General features: G+C 41.3%; 1 protein-coding gene across 1 annotated transcript in view; it reads left to right on the top strand.

Moving 5' to 3' along the window:
* The window catches only part of Tsga13 (testis specific 13), a 51568-nt gene that overhangs the window by 15145 nt on the left and 14043 nt on the right, over nucleotides 1-22380 (top strand). Inside the window, exon 2 of the mRNA XM_071608562.1 lies at nucleotides 17912-17982. Coding sequence (XP_071464663.1) covers nucleotides 17912-17982 — 71 coding nt within the window. The remainder of the gene's footprint in view (nucleotides 1-17911; nucleotides 17983-22380) is intronic.

Below are 22380 nucleotides of genomic sequence, written 5' to 3' on the forward strand. Positions count from 1 at the left end.
AGGTACATGGAATGAATTTAACAAAATCATGTTGTATTCATATATAAAGATACCAAAGGGAATTTCACTTTTATGTCTATGTGAAAGAAAGGAAGTTTAATAGAGTAAAGGAAAGAGAATAGGGGGCGGGAGAAAGGGTGGAAAAGAGGGGGTGGGAATGGGGCTTAAAATTAAATCCCTTGCATGTATGATTTTGTTAAAATGAACCCAATCAGTATGTATATTTATAATGTTCTAATAAAAAATGAATAGGAGGGAGTGAGATAAATCAGCAATAAACTTCAAAGTTGTTTTTTTTTTTTTTTTTGCCTAAATAACAAAATGGATGGCAATAACACTTTCTTTTTTGGGGGGGGGATTGGTTTATTTCACTTAGCATGACAGTCTCCATATCCATCCTTTCATGGGAAAATGTCATAAAGCCATTCTTCTTCTTTATGGCTGCATAATACTCTATTATGTATATATGGACACTTTCTTTATCCATTCACCTTTTGAAGGGAACCTAAGTTGGTACCATAGCTTAGCTATTGTGGATTGTGCTTCTATAAACATGGATATGGCTGTGTCATAGTAGTATGAAATTTTAAGTCCTTTGGATATATATCAAGCAGTGGAATAACTGGGTTAAAAGGTTTCATTCCTAGGGTTTTTTTTTTTTTTTTTAGGAACTTCCAATGCTTTCCAGAGTGGCTGAATAATGTATGAGTATACCTTTTCCCAGCATCCTCACCAACATTTTTTGTTCTTATATTCTTGATCATTGCCACTCTGACTGAAGTGAGATGGAGTCTCAGTGTAGTTTCAATTTTCATTTCTCTAATTGCTGGAGATGTTGAACATTTTTATTATATATTTGTTGACCATTCATATTTCTTTTTTTTTTAATTTTTATTGTTGGTTGTTCAAAACATTACATAGTTCTTGATATATCATGTTTCACACTTTGATTCAAGTGGGTTATGAACTCCCATTTTTACCCCGTATACAGATTGCAGAATCACATCAGTTACACATCCACTGATTTACATATTGCCATACTAGTGTCTGTTGTATTCTGCTGCCTTTCCTATCCTCTACTATCCCCCCTCCCCTCCCCTCCCCTCCCCTCTTCTCTCTCTGCCCCCTCTACTGACCTTCATTTCTCCCCCTTGTATTATTTTCCCCTTTCCCCTCACTTCCTCTTGTATGTAATTTTGTATAACCCTGAGGGTCTCCTTCCATTTCCATGCAATTTCCCTTCTCTCTCCCTTTCCCTCCCACCTCTCATCTCTGTTTAATGTTAATCTTCTTCTCATGCTCTTCGTCCCTACTCTGTTCTTAGTTACTCTCCTTATATCAAAGAAGACATTTGGCATTTGTTTTTTAGGGATTGGCTAGCTTCACTTAGCATAATCTGCTCTAAAGCCATCCATTTCCCTGCAAATTCTATGATTTTGTCATTTTTTAATGCAGAGTAATACTCCATTGTGTATAAATGCCACATTTTTTTTTATCCATTCGTCTATTGAAAAGGGCATCTGGGTTGGTTCCACAGTCTTGCTATTGTGAATTGTGCTGCTATGAACATCGATGTAGCAGTGTCCCTGTAGCATGCTCTTTTTAGATCTTTAGGGAATAGACCGAGAAGGGGAATAGCTGGGTCAAATGGTGGTTCCATTCCCAGCTTTCCAAGAAATCTCCATACTGCTTTCCAAATTGGCTGCACCAATTTGCAGTCCCACCAGCAATGTACAAGTGTACCCTTTTCCCAACATCCTCGCCAGCACTTGTTGTTGTTTTACTTCATAATGGCTGCCAATCTTACTGGAGTGAGATGGTATCTTAGGGTGGTTTTGATTTGCATTTCTCTGACTGCTAGAGATGGTGAGCATTTTTTCATGTACTTGTTGATTGATTGTATGTCCTCCTCTGAGAAGTGTCTGTTCAGGTCCTTGGCCCATTTGTTGATTGGGTTATTTGTTATCTTATTGTCTAATTTTTTGAGTTCTTTGTATACTCTGGATATTAGGGCTCTATCTGAAGTGTGAGGAGTAAAGATTTGTTCCCAGGATGTAGGCTCCCTATTTACCTCTCTTATTGTTTCTTTTGCTGAGAAAAAACTTTTTAGTTTGAGTAAGTCCCATTTGTTGATTCTAGTTATTAACTTTTGTGCTATAGGTGTCCTATTGAGGAATTTGGAGCCCAACCCCACAGTATGTAGATCGTAGCCAACTTTTCTTCTATCAGACGCCGTGTCTCTGATTTGATATCAAGCTCCTTGATCCATTTTGAATTAACTTTTGTGCATGGCGAGAGAAAGGGATTCAGTTTCATTTTGTTGCATATAGATTTCCAGTTTTCCCAGCACCATTTGTTGAAGATGCTATCCTTCCTCCATTGCATGCTTTTAGCCCCTTTATCAAATATAAGATAGTTGTAGTTTTGTGGATTGGTTTCTGTGTCCTCTATTCTGTACCATTGGTCCACCCGCCTGTTTTGGTCCCAGTACCATGCTGTTTTTGTTACTATTGCTCTGTAGTATATTTTGAAGTCTGGTATCGCTATACCGCCTGATTCACCTTTCCTGCTTAGCATTGTTTTTGCTATTCTGGGTCTTTTATTTTTCCATATGAATTTCATGATTGCTTTCTCTATTTCTACAAGAAATGCCATTGGGATTTTGATTGGCATTGCATTAAACCTATAGAGAACTTTTGGTAATATCGCCATTTTGATGATGTTAGTTCTGCCTATCCATGAACAGGGTATATTTTTCCATCTTCTAAGATCTTCTTCTATTTCTCTCTTTAGGGTTCTGTAGTTTTCATTGTATAAGTCTTTCACCTCTTTTGTTAGGTTGATTCCCAAGTATTTTATTTTTTTTTTGAGGATATTGTAAATGGAGTGGTTGTCCTCATTTCCATTTCAGAGGATTTGTCGCTGATATACAGGAATGCCTTTGATTTATGCGTGTTGATTTTATATCCTGCCACTTTGCTGAATTCATTTATTAGCTCTAAGAGTTTCCTTGTAGACCTTTTGGGTCTGTTAGGTATAGAATCATGTCACCTGCAAATAGTGATAATTTAAGTTCTTCTTTTTCTATTTTTATGCCTTTAATTTCTTTCATCTGTCTAATTGCTCTGGCCAGTGTTTCGAGAACTATGTTGAACAGAAGTGGTGAGAGAGGGCATCCCTGTCTTGTTCCAGATTTTAGAGGGAATGCCTTCAATTTTTCTCCATTCAGAATGATGCTAGCCTGAGGCTTAGCATAGATTGCTTTTACAATACTGAGGTATGTTCCTGTTATCCCTAGTTTTTCTAGAGTTTTGAACATAAAGGGATGCTGTACTTTGTCGAATGCTTTTTCCGCATCTATCGAGATGATCATATGGTTCTTGTTTTTAAGTCTATTGATGTGGTGAATAACATTTATTGATTTCCGTATATTGAACCAGCCTTGCATCCCAGGGATGAATCCTACTTGATCATGGTGCACAATTTTTTTGATATGTTTTTGTATCCGATTCGCCAGAATTTTATTGAGGATTTTTGCGTCTAGGTTCATTAGAGATATTGGTCTGTAGTTTTCTTTCTTTGAAGTGTCTTTGTCTGGTTTAGGAATCAGGGTGATGTTGGCCTCGTAGAATGAATTTGGAAGTTCTCCCTCTTTTTCTGTTTCCTGAAGTAGCTTGAAAAGTATTGGTATTAGTTCCTCTTTAAAGGTTTTGTAAAACTCTGCTGTATACCCATCCGGTCCTGGGCTTTTCTTAGTTGGTAGTCTTTTGATGGTTTCTTCTATTTCCTCAATTGATATTGGTCTGTTTAGGTTGTCTATATCCTCCTGACTCAATCTGGGCAGATCGTATGACTTAAGATATTTATCAATGCCTTCACTATCTTCTAATTTATTGGAGTATAAGGATTCAAAATAATTTCTGATTATCTTCTGTATTTCTGAAGTGTCTGTTGTGATATTGCCTTTTTCATCCCGTATGCTAGTAATTTGAGTTCTCTCTCTTCTTCTCTTCATTAGCATGGCTAAGGGTCTGTCGATTTTATTTATTTTTTCAAAGAACCAACTTTTAGTTTTGTCAATTTTTTCAATTGTTTCTTTTGTTTCAATTTCATTAATTTCAGCTCTGATTTTAATTATTTCTTGCCTTCTACTTCTTTTGCTGTTGTTTTGCTCTTCTTTTTCTAGGATTTTGAGATGAAGTATGAGATCATTTATTTGTTGGTTTTTTTCTTTTTTTAAGGAATGAACTCCAAGCAATGAATTTTCCTCTTAGAACTGCTTTCAATGTGTCCCATAGATTCCGATATGTTGTGTCTGCGTTTTCATTTATCTCTAAGAATTTTTTAATTTCCTCCTTGATGTCTTCTATAACCCATTGATCATTCAGTAACCTATTGTTCATTCTCCAAGTGACGCATGATTTTTCCTTCCTTCTTTTATTGTTGATTTTCAGTTTCATTCCATTATGATCAGATAAGATGCATGGTATTATCTCTACTCCTTTATATTGTCTAAGAGTTGCCCTGTGACATAATATATGATCTATTTTTGAGAAGGATCCATGTGCTGCTGAGAAAAAAGTGTAACTGCTTGATGTTGGGAGGTATATTCTATATATGTCAATTAAGTCTAGGTTATTAATTGTGTTATTGAGTTCTATAGTTTCCTTATTCAACTTTTGTTTGGAAGATCTGTCCAGTGGTGAGAGAGGTGTGATTATTGTATGGTGGTCATTAGCCATGCTAATGAATAGACCACCATGATTATTGTATGGTGGTCTATTATACTCTTGAACTTGAGAAGAGTTTGTTTGATGAACATAGCTGCACCATTGTTTGGGGCATATATATTTATGATTGTTATGTCTTATTGGTGTATGGTTCCCTTGAGCAGTATGTAGTGTCCCTCTTTATCCCTTTTGATTAACTTTGGCTTGAAATCTATTTTATTTGATATGAGTATGGACACTCCTGCTTGTTTCCAAAGTCCATATGAGTGATATGATTTTTCCCAACCTTTCACCTTCAGCCTATGTATGTCTTTTCCTATCAAATGCGTCTCCTGTAGGCAGCATATTGTTGGGTCTTGTTTTGTTATCCATTCTACTAGCCTGTGTCTCTTAGTTGGTGAGTTTAAGCCATTAACATTTAGGGTTATTATTGAGATATGGGTTGTTCTTCCAGCCATATTTGTTTATTTATGTTACTAAATATGGTTTGTTTTCCTCTTTGATTATTTTCCCCCCTTTACTGTCCTACCTCCCACTGTTGGTTTTCATTCTTATTTTCCATTTCCTCTTCCTGTAACGTTTTGCCGAGGATGTTTTGAAGAGATGGTTTTCTTTTTTTTTTTTTTAAAGAGATTTTTAATATTTATTTTTTAGTTATCGGCGGACACAACATCTTTGTATGTGGTGCAGAGGATCGAACCCGGGCCGCACGCATGCTAGGCGAGCGCGCTACCGCTTGAGCCACATCCCCAGCCCGAAGAGATGGTTTTCTAGCTGCAAATTCTTTTAACTTTTGTTTATCGTGGAAGGTTTTAATTTCATCTTCCATCCTGAAGCTTAATTTCGCTGGATACACAATTCTTGGTTGGAACCCCTTTTCTTTCAGTGTTTGAAATATGTTACTCCAGGATCTTCTAGCTTTCAGAGTCTGTGTTGAAAGATCGGCTGTTATCCTGATTGGTTTACCCCTAAATGTAATCTGCTTCCTTTCTCTTGTAGCTTTTAAAATTCTCTCCTTATTCTGTATGTTGGGCATCTTCATTATAATGTGTCTAGGTGTGGATCTCTTATGATTTTGCACATTTGGCGTCCTGTAGGCTTCTAGGATTTGGGATTCTGTCTCATTCTTCAAGTCTGGGAAGTTTTCTCGTATTATTTCATTGAATAGATTGCTCATTCCTTTGGTTTGGACCTCTATACCTTCCTGTATCCCAATGACTCTTAAGTTTGGTCTCTTTATGTTATCCCATATTTCTTGGATGTTCTGCTCATGGTTTCTTAACAGTCTTGCTGAGCTGTCTATGTTCTTTTCAAGTTGAAATACTTTGTCTTCATTGTCTGATGTTCTATCTTCTAAGTGTTCTACTCTGCTGGTAGTATTCTCAATTGAGTTTTTAAGTTGGTTTATTGCTTCCTGCATTTCTAGGATTTCAGTTTGTTTGTTTTTTATAACCTCTATCTCCCTGTATAGTTGATCTTTTGCTTCCTGGATTTGTTTATGTAATTCATTGTCGAAGTGATCTTTCATTGTCTGATTTTGCTGTCTAATGTCTTCCTTGAGACTCCAGATCATCTGAAGCATGTATATCCTGAATTCTTTATCTGACATTCCATCTGCTGCAGCTATTATGTCTTCTAAAGTTGAGTTGACCTGCATTGCTTGTGGTCCTTTCTTTCCTTGTCTTTTCATACTGCTCGCGTTTCTTTCTGCTTGGTGAAACTGTTGTGTTTTTGAAATTTTCCCCCTATATATTTATATTGCTCTTGTTTATTTGAAAATTCTCCCTTGCAGGGTCGGGCAGCGGCTGTGCTCCTCCTCCCTTGGGGTGATCTGTCTACCACGCTGACAGGCCGCTGGGCCTGTTCCGCCAGTCGGTCGCAGGTCTGCCTATCTTGCGCGCGTGGGTGGTGGCTCTGCTCAGGCCCTACTCCAATTGGGGTGTCGTGACTACCACGCCAGCAGGTCGCTGGGCCTGTTCCTGGCGCAGGCGGTGGCTCTGCTTGCCCCTGCTCCTATTGGGGTGACGTGTGTACCACGCCGGCAGGCCGCTTGGCCTGATCCGCCGGTCGGTTGCAGGTCTGCCTACCTTGCAGGCGCAGGCGGCGGCTCTGCTCTGCCCCTCCTCCAATTGGTGTGACATGTCTACCACACCCGCGGACCGCTGGGCCCGTTCTGCCGGTCGGTCGCAGGTCTGCCTACCTTGCGGGCGCAGGTGGCGGCTCTGCTCTGCCCCTACTCCAATTGGGGTGATGTGACTACCACGCCGGCGGGCTTCTGGGCCTGTTCTGGGCGTGGGCGAAGGCTCTGCTCTGCCCCTACTCCAAATGTGGTGACGTGCCTGCCACGCCGGCAGGCCGCTGGGCCTGTTCCGCTGGTCGGTCGCAGGTCTGCCTACCTTGCGGGTGCGGGTGGCGGCTGTGCTCTGCCCCTACTCCAATTGGGGTGTCGTGACTACCACGCCGGCAGGTTGCTGGGCCTGTTCCGGGCGTGGGCGGCGGCTCTGCTCTGCCCCTACTCCAATTGGGGTGACGTGTGTACCACGCCGGCAGGCCGCTGGGCCTGATCCGCCGTTCGGTCGCAGGTCTGCCTACCTTGCGGGCGCGGGTGTCGGCTATGCTCTGCCCCTACTCCAATTGGGGTGACGTGACTGCCACGCCGGCGGGCCGCTGGGCCTGTTCTGGGCGCTGGCAGCGGCTCTGCTCTGCCCCTCTGGCTTGATGACAAAGTGAGAGAGACTCGGGTGTTTGTGACTCACTTTCTTTACCAGGAGACCAAGTGTTTCTGTCGCCGCTGGTATTCGATGAAGTTCTCTCCTCTGCCGCTTTCTGATGACATCATATCTCTGCCATGTTGGTATCCCATGCGAATGGCAGCATTTCGTTCCCTTTGCCGGGTGACCAAAGCAACGGGTGAGTCCTGACCGGCCCTCACAAGCCCCGTCTCAGTCCTGTTGCCACTGCCTATGAAGGCTCGGTTGGTATTTACCTCCACAGTATTCAGCAGGACCCGGACCGAGAAGCAGTTTCCGCGGGTTCTTTACTCCTGGGCCAGAGCAGTTCCGGGAGCTGGAATTCGGCCGCTCCGGGCTCGGTGTATGTTCTGATAGGAGCAGGCTCCAAGAAACAGTTTCCGCGGGTTCTTTAGCACTATGCCTGAGTAATTTGTCTGTGAGACGCAGGCGAATGGCAGCCTGAAATTACCTGTTCTATGGCTGAATCGACACTTTCTAAGAGAAGTAAGACTGAGGGAAGAATGGGTTTGAAGGGGAGGTAAAATCAAGAATTATTTTGAACTGTCATGTCTGAGCTACCTATTAGACATATCCAAGAGCAGACATAGACTACTCTTGCAAATAGCCCCGAGAAGACAGGGACTTGTGTCTCTTTTATTTACTGAAGTAGATGCTGGTACATGATAGGTATTTAATATTTGTTGAATGAATGAATATGAGTCTGGGGCTTTGTGGTTTGAAGTTCTGGCCCATGGCCCATGCTAAACAGAATGATAAAAAGAAAACTGGCAACAAAGACCATTTATCAATATTCTAGATGCCTAGAGAAATTGTAGATGAGCCAGCTGGTTTTGCCTGAGAGATGCTGACAAGAACTAGAAAACAGGAAGGACTTTTTTTTTTCCTTCTACACTCCAATCTTCCACTGGTCCCCCTTCTGGCAGAACCAAATAGGTAGTCCATGGGGCAAGGGAATGTGGGAAATGTAGTCTGCATCTCAGAGTGGAGTTTACAAGGTGGAGTTTGGAGCTGGAAAACAATAGGTCAATAACTGGCATGGGCGGCTACACACAAGAAGCACAGCATCTAAGGGGCATCCTCCTGTCATCTGACTGAACCCGAATGCTTGGCTTAGCCTGCCATGTAAGAAAGGAGAAAAAGAGAAGAGCTGGCCAGAGCCTCGACAGAGGAGTAAGCCAAACCCTCTTACATGAACTCTTAGATGTCTAGAGACCGCCCTAAAGAAGAAAAGGAAGCCCAAATAGCAATACGATTTTCCTCTTGAGAGAAAGCAAAGTGGAAAAGGGAAACAGAAGAGATCCCCATTCCCATCACCTAACTCCACTGACATTGATGTGTTTCAAAGTTTTTGGCACTTCTGAAATTTAATGAATGGTTTGGTATGAAATTTTAATACATGAGGGATATATATATATAATATATAGTTTGGCACAATTATGTATTATTCTTTATCACTGTTGCTGGTTATAACTGCATGCAGAATATGGAGTTATTTGGACGAACTGGAAGAACTAAAAACATTTCCAAAGTATGAGGGTTGGGAGGAAGCTTCTTGGTTTCAATATGTAAATTAGTACTAGTTCCTGGAATCTACCCTTCATGAATGGACTCCATTACGAGCTACTCAATGGTAACTTTGTTGTGACACTGTATCTCCCATATGGGGGTAGAAAGCTACGAGATTAACAATTTGCCTTCTTCATTAGGCATCTGAACTGATTTCATCTATTTCCTAAATCACTCTGTTTTACAGTTGAGTCTTTGATATTTGGACTTAAAAGCTAAGAATCTGCTTCTTCCATGGGTGGCCTCCCATGAGCTATGTTAAGCACCCTCTCTCAGCCTTGAGCCAATAGGGTGTTGGTCCGGCATTGCACGCAGTAGGCTTTGCAATGCAGGTGACCTCCCCCTTCAGTCCACAAAGAAGTTTTGCTTTCTCAAGGCTCTAGAGCTGGGTGTTACCCATTGGAGCTTGACTAGTCCACCCCCTGCCTTATTTGGTGAAAAACATTCTATCAAAAATCCTTTGCTAATTTCCCTATACATACAGGGATTCCGTGAGCATGAGCTCTCTCGCTGTCTCTTGCCTTCCAGAGTGATTGCAGGACTTTAAGGTCGCAGAGCTGTCTTACCCCCCGCTTTGTGAAAAAATTACTTCCAAGTCCTTGTGGTCTTTTCACAGCCAGCCCACACCACGCAGAGGGATCCTGATTCCACGGCCCGCGGGGGACGTGGGCGGTGTTCTTCCTTCCATTAAATTAGATGAAGGAAAAGGCTCTAAAAAGACAAGAGCACATCAGATTTTGGGGAGGTGCCTTGAGAGGGAACAGCAGCACCTCCTTTCCTTCCTTCATATATCAGATTTGAAACATTTAGAAATTTTCCATGGTGGGCATCTTCAGCCCCTAGGTTTTTCCTGAGACCGTCTTCTATCCCTTACTGTGTATCTGGTATATTTAAAATCTCATTTCTCCCCTTTTTGTTTCTCTTTTGTTCCTATCCACCTGGTACTCCAATGCTAAACAACGGAAGTCACAGCTTCCATTCTCTTTGGAAGTAGACTTCCCACTTTTTTAACAAACACACAAATGAATTTCATGGTCTTGATTCCCAATTTTCAAATTACCAATCTTCTGCTCAAATCTCTGTATTCTCCATGCCTGCCAGTCTTTCTTGGCTTCTCAATTATGCTACAGAGGCAATTGCTGCTGCTGCATTCATGTCATCATAAAATTCATTAACTGTGAAAATCATTTTCCATTCATTCATCTCTGAATAATGCTAATTCTATTTAGACTGCATGTTGGTAAACAGAAGAGGTGAATGAATTTATAAACCCCGGTTCTACTTTCTGCCTATGGATGGAGGGCATGTTGCTAGGCAAAGCTCCTTACCCAGTCTCCAATTTCTAGCAGGTTTTCATTATTCCTTTGCTAAGGAGATAATTTCTGAAACTTCAGTTTCCTTATTCTGTGGTACCTGAACCAATGTAGGACATGAAAACTATAGCAGCCAAGATGTTAAAGTACCAATCATGTCTCTTATCCATATTGGTTCTGAGGCAATTAATAAACACATTCAAGTATCAGGCAAGTTCAAAAAATCAGGGTTTTCTTTTTCTTTTTTGCTAAAAGCTGCTTTAGAGACTGTGGCTGGGTTGTGAACATAAACTGGGCTTCCTAATACATACCCTTAACTGGAACTACTTGCCTAATCACTAATAGAAGTTTGGCCTCAGGCTATGGCTGTAGTTCTGTGGTAGAGCACTTGCCTATCATGTGTGAGGCACTGGGTTCAATCCTCAGCACCACATAAAAATATATTTATAAATAAAGTCATTTTAAAGAATTTTTTTCTGTTTAAAATAAATTAAAGTTTGGCCTCCTTGATAAAGGAAGGGTATCATGTGTTGTTGCCAGCTGTTTGAAAAAGAATGAACCAAAAATGAAATGTGGTATCTGTGTTCAACATTATGTGCCACCATTTTTTCTTTGCAGAAAGAAAGAAGGATGATTCTTCATTTCACTCTTTCTTAACTTTCATACAAATATGTGCAAGAGGGTAGGTGTTTATATCTTATGAACAATTAGAAATGAAAGAAGAGGAAGAAAATAGTTCTATAAAGAGTTCTTCCTGAGGCTGGGATTGTAGCTTAATGGTTGTTTTTTTTTTTTTAGAGAGAGAGAGAGAGATAATTTTTTAATATTTATTTTTTAGTTATTGGCAGACACAACATCTTTGTTTGTATGTGGTGCTGAGGATTGAACCTGGGCCACATGCATGCCAGGTGAGCGTGCTACCACTTGAGCCACATCCCCAGCCCGTAGCTCAATGGTAAAGTGCTTGCCTAGCATGTGTGAAGCACTGGGTTTGATTCTTAGCACCACAGATAAATAAATAAAATAAAGGTCTGTCAACAACTAAAAACATTTTTTTATTTTAAAAAAAGAGTTCTTCCTGAACATGCCCTCACCTCCTGCTCTTTGCTCCTGAGATCACCTGTCCTAGAATGCATTGAGCCACCCCTAAGATCCCATCCACTGATACCTGGGTAGTGAAGTCTCCAACTGAATATAGAAAGTAATGGAGGTAAAGGGATGAAAAGGAATTATTGTTAGGTCCTGACTTAGATCCACACTCTAGTTATAGGAGTTGTAGGAGGAGAAGACTACCCTGAGTTTTGGTTGAGGCTGCCCTTGAGTCTCTGAAAAGGTTGGGGAGGAGAAATATCAATCAATGGGTATTTACATTATCTTTTATTACATGGTCCCTATTTCTGTGAGCAAATCCTGGCTTTTCCATCTCAAGCCTAGTAGGTTTTATCAATCTCTGTAAGATTCTTGCCTGCCTTTTAATTGGTAGTATGGATTGTTAATTAAGCTTTTGGTCATTTTGTGAGTTTTAATCCATTTCTGTTTCTTCAGAAATTACAGTTCAGATGCCACATTAAACTAGATGTTTTGCTTATTTTAATATAACATCATCTCTTCCCATAACTTAAGTGGTTACTTTCTCCTGGTTCTCCTCCAACTTGTGATCTCTGTCTTCAGTGTTCTTCATATCATCCACTTATGATGCTCTTCCTTGGATGCTGGCATAGTCCAGGGCTCTGTCTATGCCACAGTCTCTTTATAACCATCCACCATTTTTTCTATTTGATCTCATCTACTCCAGTGACTTCAGCTAGCACATATAGTTGGGGCTGATGCCCAAATATAAATTCAATACCAAATGTTTTAGTCTGTTCAGATTGCCATAACAGAATGCCATAAAATGAGTTACATATAAACAACAGAAAGTTATTTCTCACTGTTCTGGAAGCTAGAAGACCAAGATCAAGATGCTAGCAAATTCTGTGTCTGGTGATGGTCCACTTCTTGGTTCATAGATGGCCATCTTTTTGATGGCTCTTCTATGACAGAAAGAACAAAGATTCTCTCTGGGGTCTCTTTTATAATGGTACTAATCACCTCCCAAAAGTTCCACATTGTAACACCCTAATGTTGGGGATTGGGCTTTAACACATGAATGTGGGAGGGGGGTCACATAAAAGCCCAACCTATAGCACCAACATTATGTCTTCTAAGCTCCAGACTCATCTTTTAAGCCATTTACTAGACAATGTGCCCACCTATCTGTCATGCTCAACTGACAAGAACAAATTTCAACATTTATCCTCAAACTTGCTCCAACTCCTTTATTCTCAATTTGGTAAATTACATTTCCATTTGCTCCAATAACAAAATTAAAAATGTGATTCCTTACCATGGATTCAGTTGGTTTCCAAGTCTTAATTCTACCTCCCTCAGATCTTTCACATATCCTTTTATCCCTCTTTACTGCTACTGCCCTGCTTCAGAGCTTTTATCAGTGTATGTGCTTTATTTAGGTTGCAAGCCCCAGAGACAAACCTTTTCATTTCCACTAACTTAAGCAAAAAGGGAGGAGGTATTTGAAAGGATACTGGGAAGGATCAGAGAATTGAAAGGAAAACTGAATAACCATGCTTCAGGGAGAACAACATCTGGGGCAGCTCTGGGCCCTCAGCAAGAGGTACAGATGCAATTATCTTTCAAATTCCTGGCAGAAAGAAGTCACCCAGGACTAGGACACAGGAGGTGAATGGAATAAGTATGTGACAATTACAGACTCTTACTATTGCTTAGCCACTCCTCAGTAGGGCCATAGCCTTCTCATCTTGCCTCTTTTCAACTTTCTAATCTATAATTATTTTTGGTACCAGAAATTGAAACGGCTGGGGTAGGGGGGACTTAACCTCTGAGCCAAATGCCCAGACCTTTTTAGATTTTATTTAGAGACAAGGTCTCGCTGAGTTGCTTAGGGCCTCACTATATTGCTAAAGCTGGCTTTGAACTCGAGATCCTCCTGCCCCAGCCTCCTGAAACACTGGGATTACAGGTATGCACCACCTTGCTCGGCTCTAATTTGTAATTCTTCCATCTTTCCAATCTAGAGTTCATGCTGCCACCATTTTCATAGTTCTGAAATATGTATTATTCAATGGGTCTCTGTACTTAAAATCCCTTAATAGCTCTTACTCAAAGTAACCTACCAGTTTCCTAGCAAAGACTGCATTTCAGGATTTGAATCCTGTCCACCTCTCCACTCTTACCTATTTTACCCATCCCCATAAATTTGATATTCCAGACATTCTGCAATTATTTTAATTCCCCTAAACAAGTTGTACTTTGTTGTATTCTTGTGTTTTTTCTAGATTGCCTATTCATCACAATTCCCTGTGATGAACAGGCAATTGCTGTTCCCTCTTTCGCAAGTGTCCATTTTCTGAGTTCCTTTCCTGGTTAACTCACACTTACCTTTGCAGGCTCAGTTTAGTATTAGTTCCAAGTCTTTCCCAGGCTCTTCTTGTCTGGGTTAAGTGCTCTTCCTCTTTGCTTCCATAGCATCCTGAACTCATCGATAAGATAGGCATCACACGATTGTGGTCAATACTTTTCTTATCTCTTCCTGGATAAACTGTGAATTCCTTAAAATAGAGGATTACAACTGAGCTAGGCATGGTGGCACATACCTGTAATCCCAGTGGCTCTGGAGGCTGAGGCAGGAGGATTGGGAGTCAAAGCCACCCTCATTTAGCAAGGTCCTAAGCAATTTAGTGAGACCCTGTGTCTAAATAAAATATATGAAGACAGAGAATGTGGCTCAGTGGTTAAACATCCCTTGGTTCAATCCTGAGTACCAAAAAAAAAAAAAAAAATACAAGTGATTTATCCTGGTTCCTAACATGTCGTACATGTTCTGTAAAAACATTGAAATAAACAAAAACTGACTTTGAATGCTTAACATACAAAGCACGGTGGAGTGCAAATATGCTTAAATTCATATTTCCATTTTTAAAGAGCTGACTGCCTCGGGGACAGACAAAATCTGCATAAAAGAAAATTATAAGAATTACAAGATACTATATTCATGCATGCGTGCGCGCGCACACACACACACACACAAATAAATAAATAAAATCAAGGCCTATAGGCCAGAGTTTGGAAAGTCTTCTTTCAAGAATCTTGATCTGAATAGTAACATAAAGAAAAAAAAAAGATTCAAATATTTAGGGAGAGTGTTTTAAGTATGAGGAATAAGAGAGGAATGTTCATTGTGTTTATAACACTCTGAGGAATGGGGTGAAAATGTTGGCTAAGGTAGAGATGGATTAAGAGAGATGATGATCAGGTCAGGGTATATGGTGTGTGCAGGGAAGCCACAGGGTAGAAAAATAAAACGGAGCAGATCATAGCAGATTGTGTTTAAGTAGATCTTTGTTCTCACAATTCTCAGTTTTCAACATAGAACTCCTCCACATTCTAGATTGCCTGTTCATCACAATTCCTATGTCTCCTCCAGAATCCACGAGAGAATCATTAAGATATTTTCAAAATGGAAAATTTCCATATCAAGGAATTTTATCTACTTCCCAAATGTCCTCAAAGGTATTGTATGCCAAATCTTTCAGATCTCTCTCTCTCTCTCTCTCTCTCTCTCTCTCTCTCTCTCTCTCTTTGGTGAGATGGGAGGGGGGTCTCGCTCTGTTATCTAGACTGACCTCAAACTCCTGGGCTTGAGTGAGTCTCCTGCCTCAACCTCCCAGGTGGGTAAGGCTACAGATACACACCACCACACCCAGCTAGAGATATTTTAATTTTGAGGGTAGTTTTTGTGTTAGTGTGATTTTTTTTCCCAGGCTGGGCTGTGCATGAGCCACACAACACAAACTGTAAGTCCCACTTGGATAGCTCCTTTTAATTTTAGCTTTAATATATACTCAAACTGAATTTACAATTCCAAAAAGAATAAAAATAAAAAATAAAGGGGGGGAAATGATATTAAACTTATTAGTCTGTTTCTTCAGATGGGAACTTCAGGATTAAGCTCAGTCTACTTCCAAACTCTGGATCATCATCTTTAGGATTTATGACTGGACCATTGAACTACACATAAACCCTAAAAAAAAAAAAAATCACCTCTCAACATGAACACAGACCATTTTTCAAGTCTGGGGTCTTTATAGGAACTTGGACTATACATTTTATCAAAGTTCTCCTTAAGAGTCAAGGTCTCCAAAATGTGGTTCCATCTTGTCCACCTACCCTTATTTTTCACTACTTAAAACAACAATCACCTTCCGGGAAGATGAAAGGTTTCATACACCATCCTGCAAGGAGGCCTAGTTCAGGCTTCATATCTTTTAGGAAGCCTCTTCCCTCAACCTAATTGACCCCTTATTTTTCTCTAAGTGGTACATTCCACGTCATCAGCCTCTATCTCCACTTCTCATTGCCTATGCATAGCAAACCCCACCCCCTCCCCTGCAGTACATATCCACAACTTTTTTCCAGCTTCTTAGGCCTAATCTATGGATGGGTATGGTTGTGTTGAAAGGAGATATAAATTAAAAGATGGCAGTTCCTCCAACTTTCTCCCACTACTGATACATGCAAGTTCATTTTTATTTAAGTTCATGTAGGTAAATATCTCCACTATCATGGAATTAGAATGCCATCTTTAAATCATTTGGTTAATGCCCTCCACTTTACAGATGAACAAATTGAGGACCCCTCCCCCAAGAGATGAAGTTCATTTCATTAGCATGTATGTGTCATTATTGCTTCACAATAATTATCTCTGCTCCTCCCCATTGACCAAATAAACTTAATTTATTGCAGAAAAAGGACCACTATTTTGTATTTTCTATATCTATAATATTGTCTATCAGTCTTCTCTTATTTTTCATACAGGATGAAGAAGAAGGCTGGGTACACAGTGTGTGCTAAAGAAGGAATGTTTGAATTGAACTGAATCCCTGCAGAACGCAGACCATTTAGAGACACTGAGTTTGGACTTGGTTGAATACCTGCCTTAGGTTGGCCCAATTAGCAGTGAACAAGAATGGATGAAGAGAGATATGGCAAGTGGGTAGTCTTGTTTGCTTAACTAAGTTACAAATGTTGTTTTACACTAGCTTACTTTTTATCCCAAAGCACTTTGAACAGTGCTAATCACAGAGTAGATCCTCATTAAATACATTTTAATTGGCTGTTTGCAGATCAAAATACCAGAACTTGGTCTTTGTTTCATATAGCAACTATAGCCAAAAAGAAAGCATTAGAGCACTGTTAGACTAAAGAAATATTTTTCATGTAGTTCTAGGCCTTACATTGGCCTTGAAGAAGAGTATCTGGGATCCTATGCTGCTTTTTAGATACCAAAGAATCATTGGAAAAAGCACTACAATAAAAATTGTGTTATTTATTATTAGATAACTTACAGTAGTAGGCCACATCAAAAGGGCACAAATTTCCAGATGTTAAGATGAATTAATTTATTTTGATCTGTCCACAGTGGATGTCCTCCCCTTGGGATTATTTCTAAGAGCTACTGCCTAAGTTAATAGCAGAATTGGTAGCCAGTTATAAATGGAAGTTATCATCCCTGGATGGGATTTGATCCTGGATTCAGGATTGTTTATACCATGCTGTAGCCAGTTGACCTACCAACTACATAGACTGGCTATTTCTACTTTTCTTACTTTGGACTTTATTCAGCTGGCCTCATTTTCAAAGGATAGAGGTGTAGTACTTGCAGAATTCTTCTGAATTTAAGCTAGTTCAACCCCCGAAAAGAATTCTGAGGAGGAAGAGAACCATGTATTTGAATCATTAACCTACTCTTACTGATGAGTATCTTCTATTATATTCAGGCAGTTGAACGGGGTTACAAAGAATCAGTCAGGAAATCCAAAATACTTTATTATTAGATATTGCAACTTCTGCCCTTTCCCCTACCCCTTTCTGCCAGAGAGAACAGGTGTCTGGTGAGGTATGGGAAAGTAAGTGAGTTTGAAAATATTTGCCATTAATGATTAGTTTTACTACCTTAGTTCTAGGAAGACAAACTTTTAGATGTGGTTAGGAAGATCAGATAGACAGTAATCCATGCAAGGTCAATAAGAATAGGAAATTTAGTCAGGCATGGTGGTGCATGCCTATAATCCCAGTGGCTCAGAAGGCTGAGGTAGGAGGATCACAAGTTCAAAGCCAGCCTCAGCAAAAGTGAGGTGCTAAGCAACTCAGTGAGAACCTGTCTCTAAATAAAATATATAATAGGGCTGGGGATGTGGCTCAGTGCTCAAGTGCCACTGAGTTCAAGTTCAAGTGCCCCTCAGTGGTCAAGTTCCCCCCCCAAAAAAACCAGGAAATTTAGTTGTGAAGTTCCATGAACTCTGTACATCATTGGCAAAAACAGTGCCACTTCCTGGAAGTATAGTAGGGAGGCATTCAAAATAGGCATTCAGAGTCTTGAAGGGTATCCTAAGAGTCTAGCTTCCCAAAAGAATTTCTTTAGAGAGTCAACTAGAGCACTTATTTAGGTGATTCAAAACTTCTATCTTAGGAAGATGGCAGCGACGTGTACCGCGTAACTGTGCGGGAGAATGACGAGTTAGAACGGCTAAAAGCTATTTTGTTAGGAATTTCCAGCAAAATTGGGGTGCTCCAAAACCTAGAGGAAGGATTTCCATTGCACGAGGATCAGCTACGGGGGCTCAAACGCGAGAGATTTGTCCGCACGGAGGGTCACGCTGCTTATTCAACAAATCGCCCCGCGGCTAGAGTCTGCGGCACGCGCTGGGAAACGAGGAGATAGCAACGCAAAGATACAGTGCTGCAGTTTCCGCGGGCTTCTGCCAGCTGTGCAATCACCATACTCAGTGCTGAATTCTGGGTTTGAGACGGGGGAAGGAAGCGGTCCAATTCGGTTCTCCACACAGGTCAGACCACAGAGGAAGCCAGCGGCCACCATCTTGGAGAGCTGACGTCACCATCCCTGTTTTCGACTGATCACAGCTCATTCAGCTATAGAACAGGTAATTTCAGGCTGCCATTGGCCTGCGTCTCACAGACAAATTTCTCAGGCTCAGTGCTAAATAACCCGCGGAAACTGTTTCTTGGAGCCTGCTCCTATCAGAACATACACTGAGCCCGGAGCGGCCGAATTCCGGCTCCCGGAACTGCTCTGGCCCAGGGATAAAGAACCCGCGGAAACTGCTTCTCGGTCCGGGTCCTGCTGAATACTGTGGAGGTAAATACCAACCGAGCCTTCATAGGCAGTGGCAACAGGATTGAGACGGGGCTTGTGAGGGGCGGTCAGGACTCACACGTTGCTTTGGTCACCCGGCAAAGGGAAAGAAATGCTGCCATTCGCATGGGATACCAACATGGCAGAGATCTGATGTCATCAGAAAGCGGAGGAGGAGAGAACTTCATCGAATACCAGCGGCGACAGAAACACTTGGTCTCCTGGTAAAGAAAGTGAGTCACAAACACCCGAGTCTCTCTCACTTTGTCATCAAGCCAGAGGGGCAGAGCAGAGCCGCTGCCAGCGCCCGGAACAGGCCCAGCGGCCCGCCGGCGTGGCAGTCACGTCACCCCAATTGGAGTAGGGGCAGAGCATAGCCGACACCCGCGCCCGCAAGGTAGGCAGACCTGCGACCGAACGGCGGATCAGGCCGAGCGGCCTGCCGGCGTGGTACACACGTCACCCCAATTGGAGTAGGGGCAGAGCAGAGCCGCCGCCCACGCCCGGAACAGGCCCAGCAACCTGCCGGCGTGGTAGTCACGACACCCCAATTGGAGTAGGGGCAGAGCACAGCCACCACCCGCGCCCGCAAGGTAGGCAGACCTGCGACGGACCAGCGGATCAGGCACGGTGGCCTGCCGGCGTGACAGACACGTCACCCCATTTGGAGTAGGGGCAGAGCAGAGCTGCCGCCCGTGCCCGCAAGGTAGGCAGACCTGCGACCGAACGGTGGAACAGGCCCAGCGGCCGGCCGGGGTGGTAGGCACGTCACCCCAATTGGAGTAGGAGCAGAGCAGAGCCTTCACCCGCACCTGAAAGGTAGGCAGACCTGCAACCGACCGGCGGATCAGGCCCGGTGGCCTGCCAGCATGGTACACACGTCACCCCAATTGGAGTAGGGGCAGAGCAGATCTTTCACCCGTGCCCGGGACAGGACCAGCGGCCCGCAGGCGCAGTAGTCACGTCACCCCAATTGGAGTAGGGGCAGAGCAGAGCCGCCACCCGAGCCTGCAAGTAGGCAGACCTGCGACCGACCGGCAGAATAGGCCCAGGGGTCCGCTGGCGTGGTAGACACGTCACACCAATTGGAGGAGGGGCAGAGCAGAGCCGCCACCCGCGCCTGCAAGGTAGGCAGAACGCCGCCCGACCCTGCAAGAGAGACTTTTCAACTATACAAGAGCAATATAAATATATAGGGGGGAAAATTTTTCAAAAACACAACACTTTCACCAAGCAGAAAGAATTGCAAGCAGTATGAAAAGACAAGGAAAGAAAGGACCATAAGCAATGCAGGTCAACTCAACTTTAGAAGAGGTAACAGCTGCAGCAGATGGAATGTCAGATAAAGAATTCAGGATATACATGCTTCAGATGATCTGGAGTCTCAAGGAAGACATTAGACAGCAAAATCAGACAATGAAAGATCACTTCGACAATGAATTACACAAACAAATCCAGGAAGCAAAAGATCAACTATACAGGGAGATAGAGGTTATAAAAAACAAACAAACTGAAATCCTAGAAATGCAGGAAGCAATAAACCAACTTAAAAACTCAATTGAGAATACTACCAGCAGAGTAGAACACTTAGAAGATAGAACATCAGACAATGAAGACAAAGTATTTCAACTTGAAAAGAACATAGACAGCTCAGCAAGACTGTTAAGAAACCATGAGCAGAACATCCAAGAAATATGGGATAACATAAAGAGACCAAACTTAAGAGTCATTGGGATACAGGAAGGGATAGCGGTTCAAACCAAAGGAATGAGCAATCTATTCAAAGAAATAATACGAGAAAAGTTCCCAGACTTGAAGAATGAGACAGAATCCCAAATCCAAGAAGCCTACAGGATGCCGAATGTGCAAAATCATAAGAGATCCACACCTAGACACATTATAATGAAGATGCCCAACATACAGAATAAGGAGAGAATTTTAAAAGCTACAAGAGAAAGGAAGCAGATTACATTTAGGGGTAAACCAATCAGGATAACAGCTGATCTTTCAACACAGACTCTGAAAGCTAGAAGATCCTGGAATAACATATTTCAAACACTGAAAGAAAAGGGGTTCCAACCAAGAATTGTGTATCCAGCGAAATTAAGCTTCAGGATGGAAGATGAAATTAAAACCTTCCACGATAAATAAAAGTTAAAAGAATTTGCAGCTAGAAAACGATCTCTTCAAAACATCCTCGGCAAAACATTACAGGAAGAGGAAATGGAAAATAACAATGAAAACCAACAGTGGGAGGTAGGACAGTAAAGGGGGGAAAAATAATCAAAGAGGAAAACAAACCATGTTTAGTAACATAAATAAACAAATATGGCTGGAAGAACAACCCATATCTCAATAATAACCCTAAATGTTAATGGCTTAAACTCACCAATTAAGAGACACAGGCTAGTAGAATGGATAACAAAACAAGACCCAACAATATGCTGCCTACAGGAGACGCATTTGATAGGAAAAGACATACATAGGCTGAAGGTGAAAGGTTGGGAAAAATCATATCACTCATATGGACTTTGGAAACAAGCAGGAGTGTCCATACTCATATCAAATAAAATAGATTTCAAGCCAAAGTTAATCAAAAGGGATAAAGAGGGACACTACATACTGCTCAAGGGAACCATACACCAACAAGACATAACAATCATAAATATATATGCCCCAAACAATGGTGCAGCTATGTTCATCAAACAAACTTTTCTCAAGTTCAAGAGTCTAATAGACCACCATACAATAATCATGGTGGTCTATTCATTAGCATGGCTAATGACCACCATACAATAATCACACCTCTCTCACCACTGGACAGATCTTCCAAACAAAAGTTGAATAAGGAAACTATAGAACTCAATAACACAATTAATAACCTAGACTTAATTGACATATATAGAATATACCACCCAACATCAAGCAGTTACACTTTTTTCTCAGCAGCACATGGATCCTTCTCAAAAATAGATCATATATTATGTCACAGGGCAACTCTTAGACAATATAAAGGAGTAGAGATAATACCATGCATCTTATCTGATCAAAATGGAATGAAACTGAAAATCAACGATAAAAGAAGGAAGGAAAAATCATGCGTCACTTGGAGAATGAACAATAGGTTACTGAATGATCAATGGGTTATAGAAGACATCAAGGAGGAAATTAAAAAATTCTTAGAGATAAATGAAAACGCAGACACAACATATCGGAATCTATGGGACACATTGAAAGCAGTTCTAAGAGGAAAATTCATTGCTTGGAGTTCATTCCTTAAAAAAAGAAAAAAACCAACAAATAAATGATCTCATACTTCATCTCAAAATCCTAGAAAAAGAAGAGCAAAACAACAGCAAAAGAAGTAGAAGGCAAGAAATAATTAAAATCAGAGCTGAAATTAATGAAATTGAAACAAAAGAAACAATTGAAAAAATTGACAAAACTAAAAGTTGGTTCTTTGAAAAAATAAATAAAATCGACAGACCCTTAGCCATGCTAATGAAGAGAAGAAGAGAGAGAACTCAAATTACTAGCATACGGGATGAAAAAGGCAATATCACAACAGACACTTCAGAAATACAGAAGATAATCAGAAATTATTTTGAATCCTTATACTCCAATAAATTAGAAGATAGTGAAGGCATTGATAAATATCTTAAGTCATACGATCTGCCCAGATTGAGTCAGGAGGATATAGACAACCTAAACAGACCAATATCAATTGAGGAAATAGAAGAAACCATCAAAAGACTACCAACTAAGAAAAGCCCAGGACCGGATGG

Source organism: Marmota flaviventris, chromosome 1 (assembly GCF_047511675.1).
Source record: "Marmota flaviventris isolate mMarFla1 chromosome 1, mMarFla1.hap1, whole genome shotgun sequence".
Taxonomy (NCBI): domain Eukaryota; kingdom Metazoa; phylum Chordata; class Mammalia; order Rodentia; family Sciuridae; genus Marmota; species Marmota flaviventris.